At 39.7% G+C, this 21,868-nt stretch overlaps 2 protein-coding genes across 2 annotated transcripts in view; both read left to right on the forward strand.

Moving 5' to 3' along the window:
* Window positions 1-21,868, forward strand: part of LOC136678518 (NLR family CARD domain-containing protein 3-like) — a 140,775-nt gene that overhangs the window by 40,415 nt on the left and 78,492 nt on the right. The window lies entirely within an intron of this gene.
* LOC136687652 (interferon-induced protein 44-like) lies at window positions 7,043-11,029 on the forward strand. Its single transcript, XM_066662165.1, has 6 exons — window positions 7,043-7,074; window positions 8,409-8,601; window positions 9,256-9,405; window positions 9,938-10,109; window positions 10,236-10,336; window positions 10,719-11,029. Exons 1-6 carry the CDS (start codon window positions 7,043-7,045, stop codon window positions 10,884-10,886), a joined length of 816 nt encoding a protein of 271 aa, XP_066518262.1. The 3' UTR covers window positions 10,887-11,029.

A 21,868-nucleotide genomic window follows, 5' to 3' on the forward strand; every position in this document is an offset into this window, starting at 1 on the left:
TTAACATTTTGAATTTGATGCCAACAACACATTCCAAAAAAGTTGGGACAGGGAACAAAAGAAAAAAATAGAACAAAAGAATAAATTACATAATGTCATTAAAATCTCTATATGCAAAGGACAAAGCCCTAAACCAGTATTAGGTGGCTGTGGTCTTCGAGCTCTCCTTAGTATTTGGAGTAAATTACTCCATAGTAAAAGAGTCTGGGAGTTAAACCTGTCATGCACTGAAAACAACTGGTGCATTTTCAAACAAAAAAACTCTATAATGGAGACCCTGTACTGGTGAGTAGTTGAAATCCTATAACAAGCAAAAATCAAAAACAGTTCAGATTCATAACTATAGATACTGGTCTCCTCAGTTCCCAAATGCTTATTAAATTAAAAGAAGATGTGGTGTAACACAGTGGTATATGCCCCCATCCCAACATGTTGCTGACATCAACGTCAAAACGGGTAAATGTTTTTCGAAAAACTGTCTCAATTTCAAGATTTAAAATGTTGTCTTTGTACTATTTCAAATTGAATATAGGATTTAAATTATATGCACATCATTACAATTTGTTTCATTTACATTTTGCACAATGTTTTTCAAAAAACATTTTTAGAAATGGGGTTGTATTTTCAGTGAACAGAATGTAGTATAATTTCAAGGTAAAAAGCTGGACTTTAAGACCCCTGTTGGGGGTCATTTGCACTGACTGTACCTTAGCAAAGAACAATGTAACCATATAGGATATGACTTCTGACTCGAAGCACAGACACAGATGTTTTCTCTTTTGTTTTAAAGGTTTTAACATTTTGTTTCAATATTTTCATTAACACTATATGATGTAAATGCACTGCTAAAATAAGTGTTTTTTACTAACATATATGTGTAATTTTATTTCATATAATTAGATGAACCAATTTGGCCAGTAACACCAAGGTAAGAGCTTACATGCCTACAACATTAAAAACACGGTAAAAATATGAACTACAACAACACTCATTTACATATCTGGCATTTTGCTAGTATTGACCAAGCCCAAGAAGGCTGAAATCGGGCTGAAAACTCACATATCATTCTTGAGCAGAATTTCAGGGTGGCTTTGGAACGTGAGTGAAGATGAGCCCCCAAAATTACAGGCATGCTAGACATTTAAGTGTTGCAGAATGGTCATGGAAGGGAGTACGTCTGTAACAGTGATGTGTAACTGTCTTTAATACACTGATTCATAACTGTGCGTCACAGGTGTTTGAACATGAAAGAGTCACTACAGTCAACTGAAAGATCGCTTGAAGGGGGAGTTTGGGCATGGTCCTACTAACAAAATTTTGTTACTATATAACATTTCTGTCAAGATTAATTGTTTATTTTGTCATTGAGTGTACATTATATATATATATATATTGAGAGACTGTAGACGGTGGTGAGGGACCACAAGAGAACGTTAGTCACACACCAGGAAGAGGGCCTCTGGACATCCAACAGACTGGCAGGCGGGAGAGGGCATCCGCATTGCTGTGTAGGACCCTTGCCCTATGCTGTACCTGGAACGAGACGTCCTGTAAGGTGAGGAACCAACGGGTGACCCGAGGTTTGGAATCCTTGTCTCAGGCCAGCCACGGCAGAGGGGCACCGGTAGTAGCCAGCCAACCCCAAAAAGGCATGTACCTGTTTCTTGGATCGAGGCTTCGGGCAGTTAAGGATGGCCTCAATCTTCCTTACCTGGGGCCTTACTAGGCCAAACGGGAGAACCCGATACTGCCAGTGACCTGCATGGGTGGAGAAAGCCATCTTTGGATGGGCCTCTGGAGTGAGAGCCACTTGCCAGTATCCCTTTGTGTGGTCTAAGGTGGAAATGAAATGGGCCTTACCTAAACAATTGATCAGGTCATCCACCCTGGGAAGAGGATTGGAGTCGAACTGCGAGACTTCATTTTGTTTCCTGAAGTCGTTGCAGAATCTCCACGAACTGACTGGTTTGGGGACCAGGACAATGGGGCTGGACCATGGACTGTTAGATGGCTTGATGATACCGGCGGCCAACATATGCTCAACCTCCTCCTCTATGGCTGCCTGACGGGCCTCGGGGACACGGTAGGGCCGCTGTCAAACTGTCACTCCCACAGGGGTTCAGATGTCGTGTTGAACAACCTGGGTCCACCCTGGGGTGGCAGAGAATACATCCTGGAACTGCTCCACCAACTCTACTCGTTCCTGGCATTGGGCGGGGCTGAGGTCATCGCCCCACGGAATCTCCGCCCGAGCTGGAATCTCAGTGGAGGCGAACCCGAGACCTGAGGGCTCGGCTCCACCCACTTTTTAAGCAGGTTCACATGATAAACCTGCTGGGTTTTTCTCCAACTAGGCTGGTCAAGGCAATACTTCACAGGGCCGACTCTTTCGTGGACGGTGTAGGGTCCCTGACAAGTAGCCAGGAACTTACAGGTGGTCGTGGGGACCAAAACCAGGACACAGTTATAGATGCGCTGTTGGGCCCGTTGGGCCTCCTCCATATGTTCCTGTAAGATCGGGGCTACTGCCTCCACCCGCTGTTGCATCTCCTGCACATATTCAATGATGGAACAGTACAGAGTTCGCTACTGCTGCTGCCACGCTTCCCTCACCACATCGAGAATCCCCTGGGCCTACGAGAGTACAGTAACTCAAAGGGGGAAAAGCCTATCAAAGCCTGGGGGACCTCCCGGACTGCGAAGAGGACGTAGGGCACCAGCAGGTCCCAGTCTTGTGCAACCATTTTCTTGAGCATCCGCTTCAGAGTTTGGTTGAAACATTCCACTAACCCGTTTGTCTGGGGGTGGTAGACCGAGGCGGGGAGGTGCTTTATCTGCAGGAGCTTACAGAGGTCTACCACCAGCCGGGAGACGAAGGGCGTGCCCTATGGAGTAATAATGTCTTTGGGGATCCCCACTCAGGAGCAAAGCAAGAACAACTCCTGGGCAATCTCTTTGGAGTTGGCCTTCCGGAGAAGTACAGCCTACGGATACCTAGTGATGTAGTCTACCATCACCAAGATGTACTCATGTCCCCGGCCAGACTTCTGCAATGGCCCGACAATTTCCATCCCGATCTGCTCAAAAGGAACTCCGATAATGGAGAGCAGGATAAGGGGTGCCGGTGGTGGTTTCTTGGGTGAAGTTAGTTGGCACCTCGCGCAACGCTGGCAGTAGTTTTTGACCTCTGCCTGGATGGAGGGCCAGTAGAAGCGGGGCAGGATACGTGCCAAGGTATTTTGCCAGGCTAGATGTCCCCCCAGTGTGTGGTGGTGAGCTAGGTGCATGACCGCATCAATGCGGGACCTGGGGAGGACGAGCGCCTCCTGAGGTCCCTCTGAAAGTTGGCGCACCCGGTAGAAGAGATTTTTATGGACAGCAAAATGTGGGTCAGGGAGAGGGCCTGGAATGTGGGCCTGGAATCCCGTCCAGAACCGCAGCATTCTCCCAGGCCTGCTTCAATTGCTTCTGCGCTATTCTCCTGGGGCCAGGCGAACAGAGTCGACCGGGGCCTGGACCCGCCCTTGTGATGGTGACGTCGTCGCTGAGATTTGGCCCTGGCCAAACCCAAGAAAATTCCGTCCCACGAGCAATGGCACAGGGAGATCTGGAACAAGGCCCACGGTGAAGGGCCATTGGTGTCCTTGCTTCCCCAACAGGACGCGGGCAGTGGGGAACTGCCGCACCTCCCCATGCATGCAGGTGATGGGTAGGGTTTGGAGGGAGGGCTAGAGCCAGGGAAACTCTGCCGGGCGAAGGAGGGTGACGGTACTCCCTGAGTCCATGAATACCCAGATGACATGGCCATCTACGTGCAGCAGGCAGTGGGACCCGTCGTTCTGAAAATTCCCATGCACACCACACCCAGCGAGCCAGGTCTTCACCGGCTGGGGAGGAGGTCCTAACTCGGGCTCTGTAGGCATTGGCTCCTCGTGCGGATTTGGAGGAGTGGGGAGGCACGAGGACGGAGGCCCTCGAGCCCCTTCTACTTCCCTCGGTGGGGCCCGTCGCGGGGGAAAACAATCGTGGCGGGTTGGGGAAGCCCGAGCTAAAACATTACTTTCAACTCAAATTATATTTTTTCTTTTTTTTTTGTGATCCCTTAGGTGACCACATATGCCCGCACTACAATTACACTCTTTGATCACATCACTTTCCTGTCGGTTCATCTTGGTAATACAGTTAGACATGATTACCTGGTTTATTTGCACAGAACTACTGATATAATATAGGATCCTTTAAGTGTGTGTGTTTGAGAGAGAGCGAGAGAGAGAGAGAGAGAGAGAGAGAGAGAGAGAGAGAGAGAGAGAGAAAGAAATATTCATGTTTTTGTGTTTTTAAAGGGTCTATTTTTATGGGGGTTTCATGAGGCAGACTGAATCTGGAAGGGATCTTTCTCCTCCTCCTCCTCCTCCTCCTCCTCCTCCACCTCGTCGTCGTCGTTCTCCTCGTCATCATTCCCCTCCTGCTCCTCCTCCTGCTCCTCCTCCTGCTCCTCCTCCTGCTCGTTGTCATCGTGCTGTTCAGTGTAGTTCTCTTCCTCCACCATCTCATTGTCTTCCACAAGGTAAGTCCAAATGGCACACAAGTAATGATTAATAAACAAAAATTGGTCAAACTTTTATTATTACTATTGATAAATTATATGAAATAAATTAAATCTCAAGTCAAACTTACTAGACTATGGAATTATGAAAGTAGGTCAGTTTTGGTTACAGTTACCTACAAGAGAATTAATAGTGTTCTGGAAATCAAAGCACTAAACTCACACTTAAATAGTTTAAGAGCTGACTTTTTTTAAGTAAATATTTATAATATTGTCTGTATTCATATCAGTTACTGCATCTCACATTAAGGATTGACTCCCTGCTTGGGTAAAGCACAGATCAGTAGGATCTAATGACTAGGGTTCTAATCCCTGCTCTGGTAAAGAAGATATCAGTAAGAATTGATGACTAGGTTTCAAATCTCTGCTTGGTTAAAGCACAGATCAGTAAAAACTGATGACTAGGGTCCATTTCCCTACTATCCACTGACAGCAAAACAGCCAGCTTAAAATTATTTCATGATAAACCTTTTTCCCTCCACAGGAGTCTGTTGAAACAGGTGCCTTATCAATACATTGTTATTATGACCAACATGCAAGAGAAATTTTTTATGTTGATGTATCACAGTTTTAATACTGTTAATATTTACCATGTTAAGATAATTTATGAACAAACCATTTATAGAAAAGTTGGGATGCTGAACCAAACTGAAATAAGAACAAAACACAATGAAATTCAAATTATGTAAACCCTATATTTAACTGAAAAAAGTATAACATTTCATATGTTTAAACTGAAGTTTACTATTTTGTTTATTATTTTGTGAATATTTTGATTTTGATCCCAGCAAAAAAAAAAAAAGTTGGGTCAAGTGCATGTTTATCACATCATCTCTTCTTTTAACAACAAGTAAATGTTTGGGACTGAGGGGACCAATTGCTGTAGTTTTGCAAGTGAAATGTTTTTCCAATCTTTCCTTGTTGTAGGATTTTAGCTTCTAAGCAGCTCGGGGTCTCAGTTCAATTTTTTTTAATAATGCATCAGTTGTTTTCAATGAGCGACAGGTCTGGACTAGTTTAGCTCCCGAACTAAGAAGATATGCTGTTGTAATCCAGGCACAATGTTGACTGTTCTTGTCTTAAATTTGCAAGGACTTCCCTGAGAAACATTTTGTCGGGATGGTATTATGTAGTTTCAATACCTGTGTATGTGGTTTAGCGTTAACAGTGCCTTCAAAGATGTACAAGTCACCTATGCCATGTACACTAATGCACACTCATATCATCATCATCATCATCATCTTCTTTTCCACTTTTCCACACTCCCATATCATCAGGGATATTTGTCTGAGATGGTACATCTCTATTTCTTATATATATATATATATATATATATATATATATATATATATATAATCTACACTGCACAGAATGCCATTCAATTCAACATGCAATCCACACATTTTTCTCTTGTTTTAAAAATATTTGTGTAATTACTGTGATGTAAATGTGTAAATATAGTTTGCTAACCATTATGATTTTAATATCTTAGAATTGGATAAACCGTGGAGGCCAATGACACTGAGGTAGGAGATTGTGCCTAAAATATTTAAAATACACTAATTGAAAAAGAAAAAACAAATCATACCAAGGAGGTGTTGGGATAATATGAAACATATGTGTGAATATAATGATGATTATATTATTATTGTAAGTGATTACAGTAATGATGATTATATTATTATTGTAAGTGATTACAGTAATAGAATGAAAGGATAAGTTAATTAGGGACAATTGTACAGTTGAAAGAATGCTCTAGTACCCTGCTGGGCCACCTCTAGCCTGGGTAAAAGATGAGATACATTTGGGCATGGAGGCACAGAACTTCCATATGGCATCCTGTAACATATTTACCCACAGATGTTGCAGTTGGGCCTGTAGATCCTGCACACTCAAAGGTTGCTGTAGTTGGTGTCCAAGAAGGTCACATAAATGCTTAATTGCTGATAAATCTGGTGACTAGGCAGGCCAAAGAAGAGTTGCTATCTGGCAGAGACATTCCTAGGAAACACTTGCTGTCTGTTATCCTGCTTTAAAATGGCAGTTGGAAACCCTGACAAGAGAGGCTGCTGTTAGTGTCAGTCGTATCACTACTAGGGGTGAATAACTGTAGTATGCGATGGCTCACGCAGGTCAGTTGGGGCTCCACAGCAAAGGCAGGATTGTAGGGCTCACCATGAGGCCTCCATACTCCCGAAACAGACTGTCACTGGATCCCAAACACAACCTGGATTAATCACTAAAGATGGTATGATTCAGGTCCATAGCAGTCTAATTTCTTATTCACGACACAACTGCCCCCAACACCTACTAACGGCTTGGTCAGAATGGCCTAGATATCGGGCAATTTGTCAATATCACCATCCTGCTTCTCTCAGTCCAATGATGTGCTTCCTCTCAAACTTGTCAAACGTCTTCAGGTGCATCATAAAGGTTATGTCTAGCAGTCAACAATCTCTCACTAAGAGGTACACTATGCAAAATTAAAAGTGAGTACATTAAAAAAGTGGGTGTTCATTAAATATATAAACTCACTGATCACTGGAAGATACTCTCCTGTTAGTCCATTTTGGTCATATAGAGTTAGAGTTATCTGTTTATTTGCATGCATAATTTGCAGGAGCTCAACACAAACCTATATTTTCATTTAGGACCTTGCCAAATAACCCCTAACCCAAGGAATTTCTGGACCACTGTGATGCCATGGTCTGAAAATGACCATTCATGAAAGGGGTAGATAGTGTGTAAAGAAGTATTACCCTCACCAAGAATGCTCCACATGTTTCCATGGCAGTGCTCTGTTCCAGTCATATGATTTCAGTGATCCATGTTAAAATATGGATTTTAGCTGGTTATATGAAAGTTTCTGATCAACTATAATAAAGTGAAAGTAACTGAAGTGTATATTGTTGCTGTCCACAGAAAAACGAGTTTCAGTGGAAGTAAATGTAAAAAGATTTCATTTGAAATAAGGGCGTAGAATTAGCATGGACGGAGGTGACGTGTCTCCACAAATATCGAGCGAATATTGAATTGTCCCCATCAATAATTTGATCCCTGTCTCATTAACCTAGAGGTGCAGAAAGGGTTAAACATATGACATTACAGTGAACTGTTTTATTGAAAGTTTGTGTGTAATCAGCACCTTGTTAACTACAAATTCTTCTACAATGGGATGTATTTTCCTATCATTTGGCTGCTTAACACTTAGGAACCTGTTCAGTATCTCAGTGTAACTGTTTAGCAACATGTAGTGTCACTGTCTCACAACTCCAGGGCACAGGGATTCTGTGTTCAAACCCTGCCTCAAGCCTATGAGGAGTATGGGTTTCCTCCAAGTGCTCCATTTTCCACCCACAATCAAAAAATATGTTGCTGGGTGGTCTGGCTATGTGTAAATGTCCACAGGTGTGTGTGTGTGTGTGTGTGTGTAAATGTGGGATTCCTGCCAAAATCTGGAACCAACACATGAATTAGTTACAGAAGATGCACAAATGATTTTTTTCCCACTGAAAAGTGTAATTGAAGCATTTAACACAAAGTACTTGGGAATACATTCCTGTACAAACATGGTTACTATCCAAACAGTGTATGGACTTTAAAATAAAGAGCTGAAGTGTAGGGTATGATTAGCTAAGCTGTTTATGACCAAAACTTTCTGTACTGTCACAATAACATTACATCCAAGAATAAATTTATTAGTAATGTCTCTAAGTCCTAAATATTTTAAATGAGAAAATAGTGTACAAAATAAACAATGTCTGGTAACATTAAGATTCTGTTTGTTCTCTGGCATTCTCAGTGATAAAGAGGAGATACTGAAAGACTTGGACAATGTATGGACAAAATTGGAGACCCTCAGGATTCTGCTGCTTGGCCCTACTGGAGCAGGGAAGTCATGTTTCATAAACTCTGTCCAGAGGGTGCTCTTGGGCCGTAATGCCATTGGTGCTCTGGAACATACAACGCAAGGTGGAGCCAGCTTTACTCGTTCAGTAAGTCATCATAGCTATATTTTATGAACATAAAATTAAGAAAAAATGAGGTTGTGCAATTACATATTGTAAGAAGAATTTACAGGATTCCATAAAAACAAAACAACTTATTACTGTACTGTGGCATGATGGCAGTAGTGTCGGTGTCCCACAGTTCCAGGGTCCTAAAATTGTGGGTTCCAAACCTACCTTGGGTGATGGTCTGTGAGGAGTGTGGTGTGTTCTCCTTATGTCTACGTGGGTTTCTGCTGGGTGCTCTGGTTTCCTTCCAGAGCCCAAACATACTTATTTTTTGGCTATGGCAAACTGTCCAAAGGTATGAATGTATGAGTGACTGGGTCTTTCATTGTCTGTAACTACTTATCCAGTTCAGGGTCTCAGAATCACTGGGCGCAAGGCAGGAAGATCACAGTAACACACAGCCAGTCAGTGACTGGCTGAGTGTGTGAAATTGTCCTCTGGTTTGTAAGTGACTGGGTGAATCTATGATGTCTTGCAATAGACTGTTGTTCAGTTTGGAATGTATTCCTGCTTGGTTCTCAGTGGGTCTGGGTGGGCTCTTGGCCAGCCGCGGCCCTGATCAGGATGGTTTGTAGAAGATGAATGAATAAAATGTTTTAGTCTGTGTAACTGTATATTTATATTTATTTCCAGATCAGAACACACCAGATGAAGAAACGTGGAGGCGAGTGCTTCCCTTTTGTTTTCTGTGACATCATGGGGCTGGAGCCAGATGAAGCAGGAGGAATAAAAATTGAGGATATCACTGCAGTTTTGGAGGGACGGATTATGGATGGCTTCACTGTACGTACACAAACACTGACTATTCACATAATTGTCTATTAACAATTTTCCAATTTTCCATCTTCCAGGAAAAAAAACAATGTTTATACTACAGCACCATTACAACAAAATGCATTTATTTTCCATTTGGATCTTTAGTGAAATTAAGTATCTGCAAAATAGAATAAAAGGTACTCAAAGCTTCAACCTAGAAGCTAACCTCAGTAATTAATTTAATTTTCTACTTTCTACACTAGGGCAGAATTTGGTCAGGTGTTATGTGTCTATAATGAATGCATGTTGGGAATGTCACCTAATAGAGGCAATAGACAAAAGAGAGAAGTTCACACATCACAGAGCACCCCACCCCATCCCTTCACCAACACCACACCAGAAAACAAAAGTGTGAAAGTATTTAAAGCATTATTATAAAATAAAACAGATATAAAAATACAATAATTTAACAAAGACAGAGACCATATAAATATTACATATTATTATTATTATTATTATTATTATTATTATACATAAATATGATTTTCTGATCATCTAGTTCAATCCTCTGGTGCCGATAACTGCAGAAAACCAGAAATACAACACAAACCCACATCCGTGTGAGAAAGTTCACTGCCTGGTGAGCATTCTTCCTGCAGACTCCATCTCAAGGATGAGTGATAAAGTCATTGACAAAATGAAGGTCATTCGACAGAAAGCTTCTCATCTGAGTAAGATTCATTAAATTCCTGAATACAAAAAGGAAATTTAACTTCCTGTTAATTTTTTCTGTTAAGAACTGGTGGTTTTAAAATGATCTTAAGCATATTTTTATATTTTGTGCTGCGATTTTGTAGACATCCCACAAGCCATCGTTATGACCAAAGTGGATCTGGCCTGTGAGCTGGTGAACAAAGACTTGACAAAGATCTATCACAGCAAAAAGATCAAAGAGAAGGTCAGCTAAAAAAATGGATCTCTCCATGATTTCGACTGTGTCTGGATTCATTTACATTTAAAGTGCCAACCATTTTTTCTGATTCTTCTTCATGTTGATGAACATTGAATTGGTTAAATTGCTTAACGGGAACTATGATCTATGAATCTATGATTGTGGGCAAATGCAGGTCTCTCTGGTTGTTTAAGCTGAACGATGAATGAATCAAATGTTTCATAGAGAGTGTCCCCAAGATGGATAAGGCCATGACTGAAATCTGTCTGGCACAGAATTTTACATCCAGATCACCAGGGGTCAGTGTAATGGCACATGAAGAAGAATGACTGCAGAAAATCAGAACACATGAACATTCTTTTGACTGGGCATTGTGTCGTTTCAACAGGTACAAGTGTGCAGTAATAAACTGGGGATCTCTTTGAACAGTATCTACCCTGTGAAGAACTACCATGAAGAGATCACCCAGGATCCCAAAGTTGATGTCCTGATCCTCATGGCTTTGAGGGATATTCTCAACTTTGCCAGCGACTATGCAAATGATCAATATAAGTAGAATTTGAGGTGGGGCATACCACAGCAACATGTACCCAATAATCTGATAAATTCAGAAAACACATTTGGACAATGCTCCTTTACTCAGAAATCAGATTTCTTTACTCACCGTCTTGCTGAAGAATAAAAAAATCCAACATTTGGGTGCCATTAGCTTATAGCTTATATAAAATACTGAGCTAATACTGAACTATTTCTGCTTTCTTTATCTGATATTAAGATAAAACTTATAATTTCTTATTAAAACACACAGTATTGTGGTTTATTTCATGATAATTGCCAGGTTGCTGTCCAAGTCTGCCATTAAAAGAGGGCCACCAGCTAATGCACCATAATTCTGTGCTCTCTGGTCCTTTCATTCCATCTATTGCTATTCTACTGCACCTGTATACTTACAGTATTTTACAAAATATACTGTATATATGTTTAACAACACCACAACCATGAACCAGTTATTATGCCTACACTGTTAGAAAATGTTTAACTGTTGTGGTACCTTTTGCTGTCACTTTGGTGGTACCATTAAGGGAACATATTCTGTACCTTTAATAGGGAGCATAATTATACCTTATTCTATTATAATGGTAGATTTTAAAATTTTTATTAATTTCATATGCCCCGTTTAATCTCCAGGACTTATTTTATGTTCTTTAATTTTAAAGGGTTCTATAATGAAAGATTACAAATATTCACCTCTCCTTCTGGAGAAGAGAATGTAATGTACCTTTAGAGAACACAACTGGACTTTAAAGGTACATTTACACTGTTTGCAGCTTTAGTGACCAATAATGTACCTCTATCATAACTTTTTTTTCTGCAAGTGTATCTCTGTTATATTTAGAGTTGCAAAATTCCAGGAGTTTTCAAAATTGTGCAATTTACCATTGGAATTAAGTAGAATTAACAGGTAATTATGGGAATTAATAGGAATAAAACAGGATTATTCAAAGCTAAAGTTGAGAAACTTGCATATAGTTGGTAAAAAATACACTGAAGCATATTCTTGGCTAACATAATTAGATGTGTTATCAAATATGTTTTTAGATATCAAAAACAGTTGAATAGCAAAGCTCCTCAATCCCAGGCACATGGCTCATTACACACTGAAGGGCTGTTGAGACCACACCCCTGCACTGTTCATTCCTCCATCATATGTACAGCATATATCCAGATGATTTCTAGAAATCTGACATTCACCTATTGAAAGCAAACTTTTCGACCAAAGCACAACCTAAAGATGATGAGGTTCATATTTTTATTGATAATTATAGTATTGATACATATAAGCAACTGTTAAATCCAGGTGTAATCTAACAGTTGTTTGCTCTCTGCTAAGTCAGAAAAGCTTAATGGGCAATTACATTTAAGAGACTAGTTTACCAAGGCTAGCAGGCTAGCAAGAGATTAGCTTAGCAAGGCTAGCATAGAGTAGCTAACTATATTTTTTGCCTCAACAGGTTTCTGTAACCAAGAATTAATACTTTTCAATAATTTATTTGAACATGGAGGATACCGAGATTCAGGAAAAAGCCTGAAATTATTTAAAGCAAATATGTAGAGCCAGGCTTGGGAAACTTGTGGGAAAATAACTTTATTTGGTTTGATGTTAAATTTGATCTTTTATGTTTTTTGTATGAAGAAAGTAAGGCTGCTTTATTTTACCTTTTAAATGGCACTTTTTTGAGAGGGTTGGTGGGGGGCAGGAGTTGTGTTCTTTTGATTGTTTTTTGATTGAATTTTGATTGTTCAATGAAAGAATTAAGCATTTATAAAGTTCTGCTTGCAACTAAATATGTGGCATAGTTATTATTTGGATTGTTATGCCTTCATGTCTGCTGTTGACAAAGAAGGTACATTGATGATAGTGTATGATATAGTTCCTTTAAATTATCCAATTTTTCCTATTAATATAAAAAAAAATTCCCAAAGTTCCCAAAAATTCCATGAAAACTTTACATTTAAGTTCCTGAGCTAAAGTTCCCATGGAAAGTTACCGGTAATTTACTGGAAATTTAACATAAATTTTCCACCCCTTTGTACAGGTAAAGAACATCTGTCCATTTCAAGAAGCCAAATGTATATATATTAAAATATAACCCTAATCTTCTGTAAACGTTATGGTACCAAGTTGTTAGATGCAAAGCACAGTATAGAACTTCCTTGTTATTAGCACATGCACGTGTATGGAAGCCATGAAGGGTAAGATTAAAAATAAAAACGTTTAAAGTTCCACACAGTTTATTTATTCTGCTTCTATAACACATCAAAAACAGTTGAAAGTTTGGACACCCCAGGCATCGAATAAAGGCTCAGATTTTTTTGTCCAACAATGTCTCATGGTTAAAATTGGCAAATAATAGACAGATATAATGTAGTCTACATTACAAATGTAATTAAAAGATTTTCAAGAATAATAAATACATTTAAAAAAGGGAAAAAAAGTGTGTGTGAATGAGTCAAAAACAGACAGATCACCAGAAACACAATATGAATGTGGGATTTACATTAATTAATTACATCAATAAGAATTTGCAAAAAAATAAATAAATTACAAATTAATATCAGTTTTGTGCAATTAAATATTAGTAATATATCCAGTGAATTTCTATGCATATGGTCAGTTTCTTTCTATGCATAAGGCGTATTGCAGTCCTCAGTCATATGATCGGCCTGTTATACATTAATTGTGTATTTTATCTGTTCTTGCAGAACAACCTGGTGTATGAGTGTCATTTGTTTGACTGACAGGTTATCCTCTTGGGAGATTTCTATTCTTCTCCTTGTGCACTTGGTCTGCTGTGTGGAGTCACTACCCTATGAGATTTGGTAATCTGTGTGTGGTTTGTTCAGTCTCTAGAATTGGAAAATCTGTATAGGAGAGTGTCTACTTGGAAACCAGTTGAAGAATGTGTAAGTGGTGAGATCATATGGCTAACAAATATAGCCAATAATTTTGGGTTATCTTTTAGGTGTGTATGGGTAAAATCCCACTATTCCTTTTTTAATAATTACTTTTTATAAAGTTATCAATAAAGATGTTGTGTTAATATTTATAGGGCTAATTGATATTGAGTAAAGGATTTTGTATACTGAACTCCATCTTGTGTCTCTGTTCCTTTCTGAACAAACCTGTGTGCTTTTGAGACGTACTTAGGGTTATTTCCTAGGGTGAACTCCCAAGGTGGTGTAGGAGCTCAAACTTATCTAAACCCTAACCAGGGCCAGATAAACAAAAAACACCTTTTATAACTTCAGAAAATGTTTCCTTGCCATGTAGCCCCAGTGTCTGTAAATGAGTGAAAAGACAAGCTGGCTCGGTTCAGTATGCTAGGCTCTCTCCTCATGGCACAGAAAAGGCAACTGGAGGTTTTTGGACAACTGAGAGAACTCCAAGCATTGAAAAGCTTGAACCGAAATGAGGATATTGCTCACGACTGCACCATAGGTGGGTAATATTTACATTTTTGCTGTTTCGGATAACTTAAGATGAAAATGTCTCCAAACTCGAGAGACATTTAACTACATTACAGACAGTGCTACAAAACTAAACTTGATTTACAAATGAATTCAAACAGTGAATAAAAACCTACAGACAAGATAATCTTCAGCCACGTACAGTCATATTTCCCCTCAAACACACTGTTCTATCTTAAAAAATGCAGAGCTTAGAACAGTTTCCTCACAATCGTAGACGTTCCTGTTAACCAAATAACTTGTAACAAACTACATTACATATTCTCCAAAGTATCTACAAAAGCTACAAGCTTATTCCACAGCTGTGTGTTTGAAAGCTCCAGTTCCACCTGGAGTGTTGCAGTAGCCACAGGTACTAGAATGTAATTGCTTCACTGTTTAAGGTGGCACGGAAAAGCAATGTTTTATGCTTGTTGTGAAGTAAAGGGAAATGATACAGAAACTATATTAAACTAAGTTAATACAATTGTCATCAGTTTTTAAAGGAGAAGATACTGATGTGTGGCTTTATATGGTCACTTCCCTGCCATTTTCTTGGTGATTCACAAGGCATTCGTAACCCTTTTAAAGGTGCCCCTGAATAATCTCCATTTCAAGGGGTACAAAGCCCTACCCCTTGGACCTACCCTTCTTCTTACCCTAAGCAAAACTGAGGAGTGGGGCTAAGGGGCAAAATGGGATTCACCTCTATGTAAGAGAGGGAGGGCCATCCTACAAACTCCTGGTATTATATGTGGAAGGGAACACTGGGGACTGAATTTTGCAGCTCTGTAGCATATTTATGTTTTAAAGAACTGAAATTTCTTTTTCTCTTGTATGGACATGCAGCACAAGCATAATTCATTAATATGAATGACAAGAAACAGATAATGTGACTGAGAATATAAATAGTTAAGTAGGTTACGTGATCACTTTAATGGTGTGCCCCTTTTGGCTCTGAACACGACGATGAGTGGTACCCCATTCCTGCTCATCTTCCACGTAGTCATCGGCAAAGTTGGCAATGTCCCTCAGGGCCATGAGGATGAGAACATCAATGTCATTATCTTGGGTGATCTCTGCATGGTAGTTCTTCACAGGGTAGATAGAATTCAAGGAAATTCCCAACTCAGAACTGCACTTCTCTACCTAAGCAAACAACAACAAGCATCTGTTAATTGAAGGCTCTTGATTAGACTACATGAATCCTGCTGTTGGCAAACCACAGCACTGCACAGTTGAGCTAATCTCTACCTAACACATTGATCCACCAAATGAAGGGGAGCTCTATATTCAGTCAATGACTGCTGTCTTTTGTTAGGATTGAGATACACTGGTTTATGTAAAATTGGCTAGATATTACGTGGTAGATATACCTAGAATTTTTCCATTTCATCAATATTTAGTCATCATCGTGTCCATCTATTTGTCAAGACTCATCCAAACACAGACAGTGCTGCCAGTGCTGGAGTGTGAGTGCAAGCTCATGCTTCCTCTGAGACAGGTGAACTAATGCCAAAGTGACCTTCTCTGCCAGCTAAACAATGACCATGTTGGATGGTATTGTGCTTGCAATGAGTCAAGATGGAGGGCCATACTTCCCAAACAGAAAGTGATGCCAGCTGTGCTATCTTGGACGTCTGGCCTCAGATGGCTCTCAGATTATTTCTCTATGAACAAGTAGACTGACTACAAGTTACATCCAGACCAAAGCTGTACTCACTGGAAAGTGCAAAGTACATTGCTCCTGTAAGATATAAGTTCACCCAGCAGGGGATTGGACCCAGGCCAGCTGGTTTGGGGGTGTATTTGCTTAGTGGGTGAGCTAACGCAGGATAGGCCAGGGCAGAACAGCTAGATCTCAGAACAGTTAAAACCCTGTATAAGTAAAAATAACCAAAAATCACTGGCTACAGGATTCAAACCTGGGCCACCATGTTGACAGGCACATACTCTACCACTCAACAACATCAGAGGATACAGGAAAAGTATGTACACACTGCCCTAAAATGCAACTTCTTGGAGAAATGGAGGGCTGCCAGAATAAAACTGGCCACCTCAAAAGGAGAGGGGAAAGGGGTAAAGGGGAAAAAAATGATTTCTTTACTGTAAGTACTGAGGTAAAAGGAAAACTAACTGGAAAACTGAGAAAGAATGTCCCCTTATACTATAGAGAGATGTTAAGCTTTTGTGTGTGTTTTCAGACAGGGAAGTGCTAAAGTGCTTGAACAGAGAAAAAGAAAGGCATCCACCTTGTACCTAGGGTGACCAGATGTCCTCTTTTACCTGGACATGTCTTCTTTTTTAGGCTTAAAAACATGTCCGGGCGGAATTTCACAAACGTCCGTGATTTTGTTTTTCTAGAGCTTATATAGAATTTTGAGAAGCGTTTTGTTCACAAACTAGTCACGCCCTCCCCTACTCTGTTTGGTTCGCTTGAGTGATAAGGGTGCATGGTGAAGTAGCCTAAAATCTTCGGATTGCACGGTCTGACTGTAGAGCTCCCCCCAGGAGACGTGTCCTCTTTTTCACCATCTCAAATCTGGTCACCCTATTATACCATGTTTCTTACTGCTCACTTTAAAAGGTAACATCTATGATGGGGAAACGCTGTTCTCTCATCTGTTTACAAGCAGACGCTCTGAATCTTTAAAGGTGGAATGTTATGTTTGAGGGTAAAAGCATGTCTGACATTTTTCTTTGTAGGTATTTTTACACTGGTCGAAATTGATATTATTTAATGTACTTAATAGCTTTCTTGTTAATTTCCAAAGTAAAGCTTAAATCCAGTTTACAGTTAAGTAACATCTGAACCAGGAATGTAACACATTTTATTTTCATTCATTCATTCATTATCTGTAACTGCTTATCCAGTTCAGGGTCACGGTGGGTCCAGAGCCTACCTGGAATCATTGGGCGCAAGGCGGAAATACACCCTGGAGGGGGCGCCAGTCCTTCACAGGGCAACACAGACACACACACACACATTCACACCTACAGACACTTTTGAGTCATCAATCCACCTACCAACGTGTGTTTTTGGACTGTGGGAGGAAACCGGGGCACCCGGAGGAAACCCACACGGACAAGGGGAGAACACACCAACTCCTCACAGACAGTCTCCTGGAGCAGGAATCGAACCCACAACCTCCAGGGCCCTGGAGCTGTGTGACTGCGACACTACCTGCTGTGCCACCGTGCCACCCTACATTTTATTTTAAAAATAAAAACAAAAAACAAAAAAACAAACAAATTAAAAAAACAGAGCCTTACCTTCTCTTTGATCTTTCTGCTGTAGTAAATTTTTCTCAAGTCATTTCTGACCAGTTCACAGGCCTCATCCACCTTTGTCAGCACAACGACCTGAGGTATGTCTACAAAATCAAGCAGGAGATAACACATATATAAGAAAGCTTAGCAATAAATAATTATATGAGGGAGTTCTATATAAATAATTGGAAGCTGTAAAAATACATTATTGCTATTCCAATAAAATGTAACCATTTTTCGAGTTGAAACATGGAATCATCTCACCATGGCACTTTGAGTCTTTTTCTTAAATAACAGGTTCAGGTTGCATTTCTTGATGCAGTGGTGGACTGTGTTAAGTTACAACGTTATTTTGAGGGACTCTGAAGCTGATTTGATTACATTTATCACATTAATAAGAATGTTTCTCATGCAATGCCATCTGAGGGTTATGCTGAGGCCCCACCCACAAGGATTCATATATTTTTAAAAAATATATATATTTTCCTTCCTCCGTTTTTGAAAATATCCCCATTAGATGAATATGAAAATGGTTGCATTACCACACCAGTCCAGTAGGGGTATAGTACCTCTTTACGACAGACATAAAAACACCACAAAGTTATGAGGAACACAGAGGTTTAATCCCAAATCACTCCATACTCCCTATGTAGTACACTACACAAATCATGAAATCACTGCTCCTAGTTCTTAAAATTAATTAACTAATGCAACCTTTATATATTGTTGGTGTTCTTCTCCTGTAATGTTACTACTTTGGGGGGTGCTATATGTTTGAACTTGACAGTGACGATTTATCCGTATGTGGGAATCTGAAGTCTAATGCTATCTGCGTGTAGACACTGTAGTTTATGACTCATGTAATTGACTCTATAAGGAGTGAAGAACTGTTGTACTGTTGTGATTAATTCACTTAACAACAAATAAACAGAGGGAGGCTGAAGTTCAGGTTCTCGCACTGGTTCTTTTACTGAGGTTGTCTTTTTTTTGGTAAAACTACAATACCCTAGCATAGAACTACAATTGCCTTGTACAGGACAGAATGCCATAAGGGTGAAAATGCATGAACAATGCACAACTATTTGAATTTCATCTGGAGACAGGCACGCTGTGTGATGTCAGTGTTTCAGAAAAGCTAAATTTTCAGTGACTTAAAACACTTTTTTGTGTGGATAGGTGGACAAAATGCAAACAAAAACCTTTGTTTTTCTAAATAATTCTAGATCCATGGATGGGGTCTGAGATTTCTATGGATTCACTGAATACTAATATCTCACCAACTCTGGCAAAGTGATGAAATATGACCCATCATTGTTTGCATAAACTGAGATTTTGGTGGACGCCAGTTTTACACATATTATATTCACCGGAAACTGAGATTTTTTTTGTAACGTTAGAAGTTAAAACCATAAATAATAAACAATGTATGTTTAAAATAAATTCTTCTCAGTACACTATTCTACTGCTTCTCAGTTTCACATATCATTTCATATATCAACATGGAATAATCAAATACATGCAAAATTTCCAAACTTACTCAGTCGAGAAGCTTGCTTTCGAATTCTCCTCATTTTTTCAATTACATCTGTATCCATTAATGAGATGACATTAGCAGGAACAATGCTCACCAGACAGTGAATTTTGTCACACAGCCTTGGGTTTTGTTTGTACTTTGGGTGGTCCTCAGTAATAGGGGCCCAAGGATTGAACTAAAACAGAAAATGAATTTTTTTTTCTTACTGTACAATTCAACCAGAATACCTAAACTCTGCTACACTTTTTGACCAACTATTTATGACTTTCTGACTGATTTTTGCAGGTCAAAACAAGCTGCTAACACTGTGAATATGAACTGTGTGCAATTCATGATGACTCTGTGTGCCATGTAAATGTAAAAATGTATTATTTTTTTAAAATAATGTATTATTTATAAATATTAAGAAAGGAAATAGTAAACCTTTTTTGAAAAATATTTAAAGCGTATCAGGCAGCGGTGATTGATCTAAGACTGCAAGGGAAGCTCAGCTTCCCCTAAAATGTCAAAAAATAAGTGATCAAATATATACTGTTGTGTGTACATGTCATTGAATAAATGTGCACTACAACACGCTCAACTTTTGTTCAAATTCAGCTTCTTATCGCCTGTAAAGATTCAATCATTCCCTTCACGGTGCTTTAAGCAGTGAGGACGCTGAGCGTCCACAGAGTTCAATAGCGATGCAGTGAAGTGCAGCGAAACGAGACGAGTCATTGGATAAATGCTGGGCTTTGTCCCGCCCATCGGACGCTCAGTGTCTCTGGGGGTCTATGGGGGCAGTGGGCTGGCCTCGGCCTGCCCAGGCGCTCAGATTCTGCATGATGATTGGATGATCTGTCTGAAGCTGAATCCCTTGAATCCCCCCTGAATCCCACAGCAAAATGAGCGAATCAGCGATCCTTTGGTGTAAAGATCCATGGGAGCATTACATTTTCATTCTGTTCTGAGTTGAACCAGACTTTCTTAATCCTCTTAGCGGAATTTTCTTTGTTAAAAACGACTAGTGACAAATCGAGCTTCTATTTCTGGTGGGGATTTTTGTAGCTGCTTGTGTTTGGAGACTGACTTCTATCACTCTTTCTCACTTCTATCACAGTTTCTGTCCAGCGGGTGCTGCTGAGCCCCTCCACCGTCACAAAGCACTCACAGGCGGACACACTTCACATGGGACAAGGCGGTTTAAGCAGCCTAGCTCTGCTGGCCATTGAGAGGACACTAGTTAAGTCCCTGGAAAAGACGCCTTGTTGGTACAACAGGGTCACAGATCATTTTCTTGAAAAAGAACGGAGGGTAGAATTTACGTGTAAATACATCGACACATTTTATGATGTAGGCCGAAATTGAGCTTCCCCTCCTTGAAAGACCAGCATCCGCCACTGGTATCAGGGTATTGTTAAATATAAAACATAAAGCTGAAACAGCTGCAGAGGGTTTTAGGACGTAAATGAAGTGCTACACTACCAGTAACCCAAGGTGCTCTGGCTTTGCTTAATAATCAAACAATTAAATTATCAAACAATTAAATTATCCAGTCCTTGAAATTTAGATCATGTTCACATCACGTGCCCACACATTTTATTTTTCATGGGTAGTGCTGTGAATAGATTTGTGAAAGCAGGCAGATGTACTCTGATCACATGCTTTCCCACATGTTGTGAACATAAACAGTAGTCACCAAATGGAGGAACTTCAAGTTCTGAATTACCTTTTACTCAGTGATTGGTTTGACATAACCAATAATAGACAGGAACAACAAGGCTGTAAAAATTTTCATCTTCTTTTTTTTTATTACACTTGTTATATTACTGTTGAAACCTCTACATTTAAGAACTTTGGATTGTAAAGGCGAATCAGTTTTAAACTTTTAAAGAACCAGGTTATAAAGGAACTTAGTCTCCACACCTCACCATTGTCATGGCTGCATATTAACTATTGCCAGTTGAATAATAACTAATAGTATAGTAACTGTAAGAGGAGAACATATTAACTTTAATCCATATTAAGAAATTGTTGCATGCTGCCTGGAGCCTTTTGGTTTCCATACTGTGGACTTGTTTAGTGGTAACTGTCAGACTTTTGCAACGATCCCAGTATGTTTCAAAGACTGATGAAGGAAATATTTAACTCCCGGCTTTACAAATCCTTTTTGTTGTACCCTGAGAGTGTTATTGTGATTTACACCATAGTGATAAACCATCTGGAGAGTCTGGAAATGGTGCTGGAGTAGCATTCATGATATAAAATCTCCAGTGAAAGTGGTGTCTAACTGGCAGCCTCCAAAGCAAGAATTCTGGGATTTGCCAACTTGACAGCTCCTTCTAAGCTGAGAGTTGCATAAATTGTGAATGTGACAGCAACTGGCATGAACTCAACCCCTTTGTTTAACAAATATACAAAAGCGATAATGAATATTATCTACAAAGTTTATGAAACAGAAATAAATACAGTGTGACCACTTGACAAATGATTGTCTTGACAAGCAATTAATTTAATGAACTAGAAAAATATTAATTCACTTACCACATATCCATCCAAAATATGTCCTTTTAATATTAACGTGAGGTCGTCAGTCTGTATTCCAGCTTCTCTTGGCTCCAATCCAGTGACATCACTAAAAACAAAAGGATAATATCCTCCTCCATGCTTCTTCATCTTGTGTGTTTTGATCTAGAAACAAATGCAAATATATTGTACCTGATTCTTGAATGTATTTTAATATGCAT

The sequence above is a fragment of the Hoplias malabaricus genome, chromosome 2, assembly GCF_029633855.1.
Source record: "Hoplias malabaricus isolate fHopMal1 chromosome 2, fHopMal1.hap1, whole genome shotgun sequence".
Taxonomy (NCBI): domain Eukaryota; kingdom Metazoa; phylum Chordata; class Actinopteri; order Characiformes; family Erythrinidae; genus Hoplias; species Hoplias malabaricus.

Coding starts and splice junctions, on each gene's coding strand:
- LOC136687652 (XM_066662165.1), top strand. CDS start 7,043: ATGTCTAGCAGTCAACAATCTCTCACTAAGAG. Junction 9,406..9,937: donor GGATTATGGATGGCTTCACT/GTACGTACACAA, acceptor CTGATCATCTAG/TTCAATCCTCTGGTGCCGAT. Junction 10,337..10,718: donor GCAAAAAGATCAAAGAGAAG/GTCAGCTAAAAA, acceptor TCGTTTCAACAG/GTACAAGTGTGCAGTAATAA.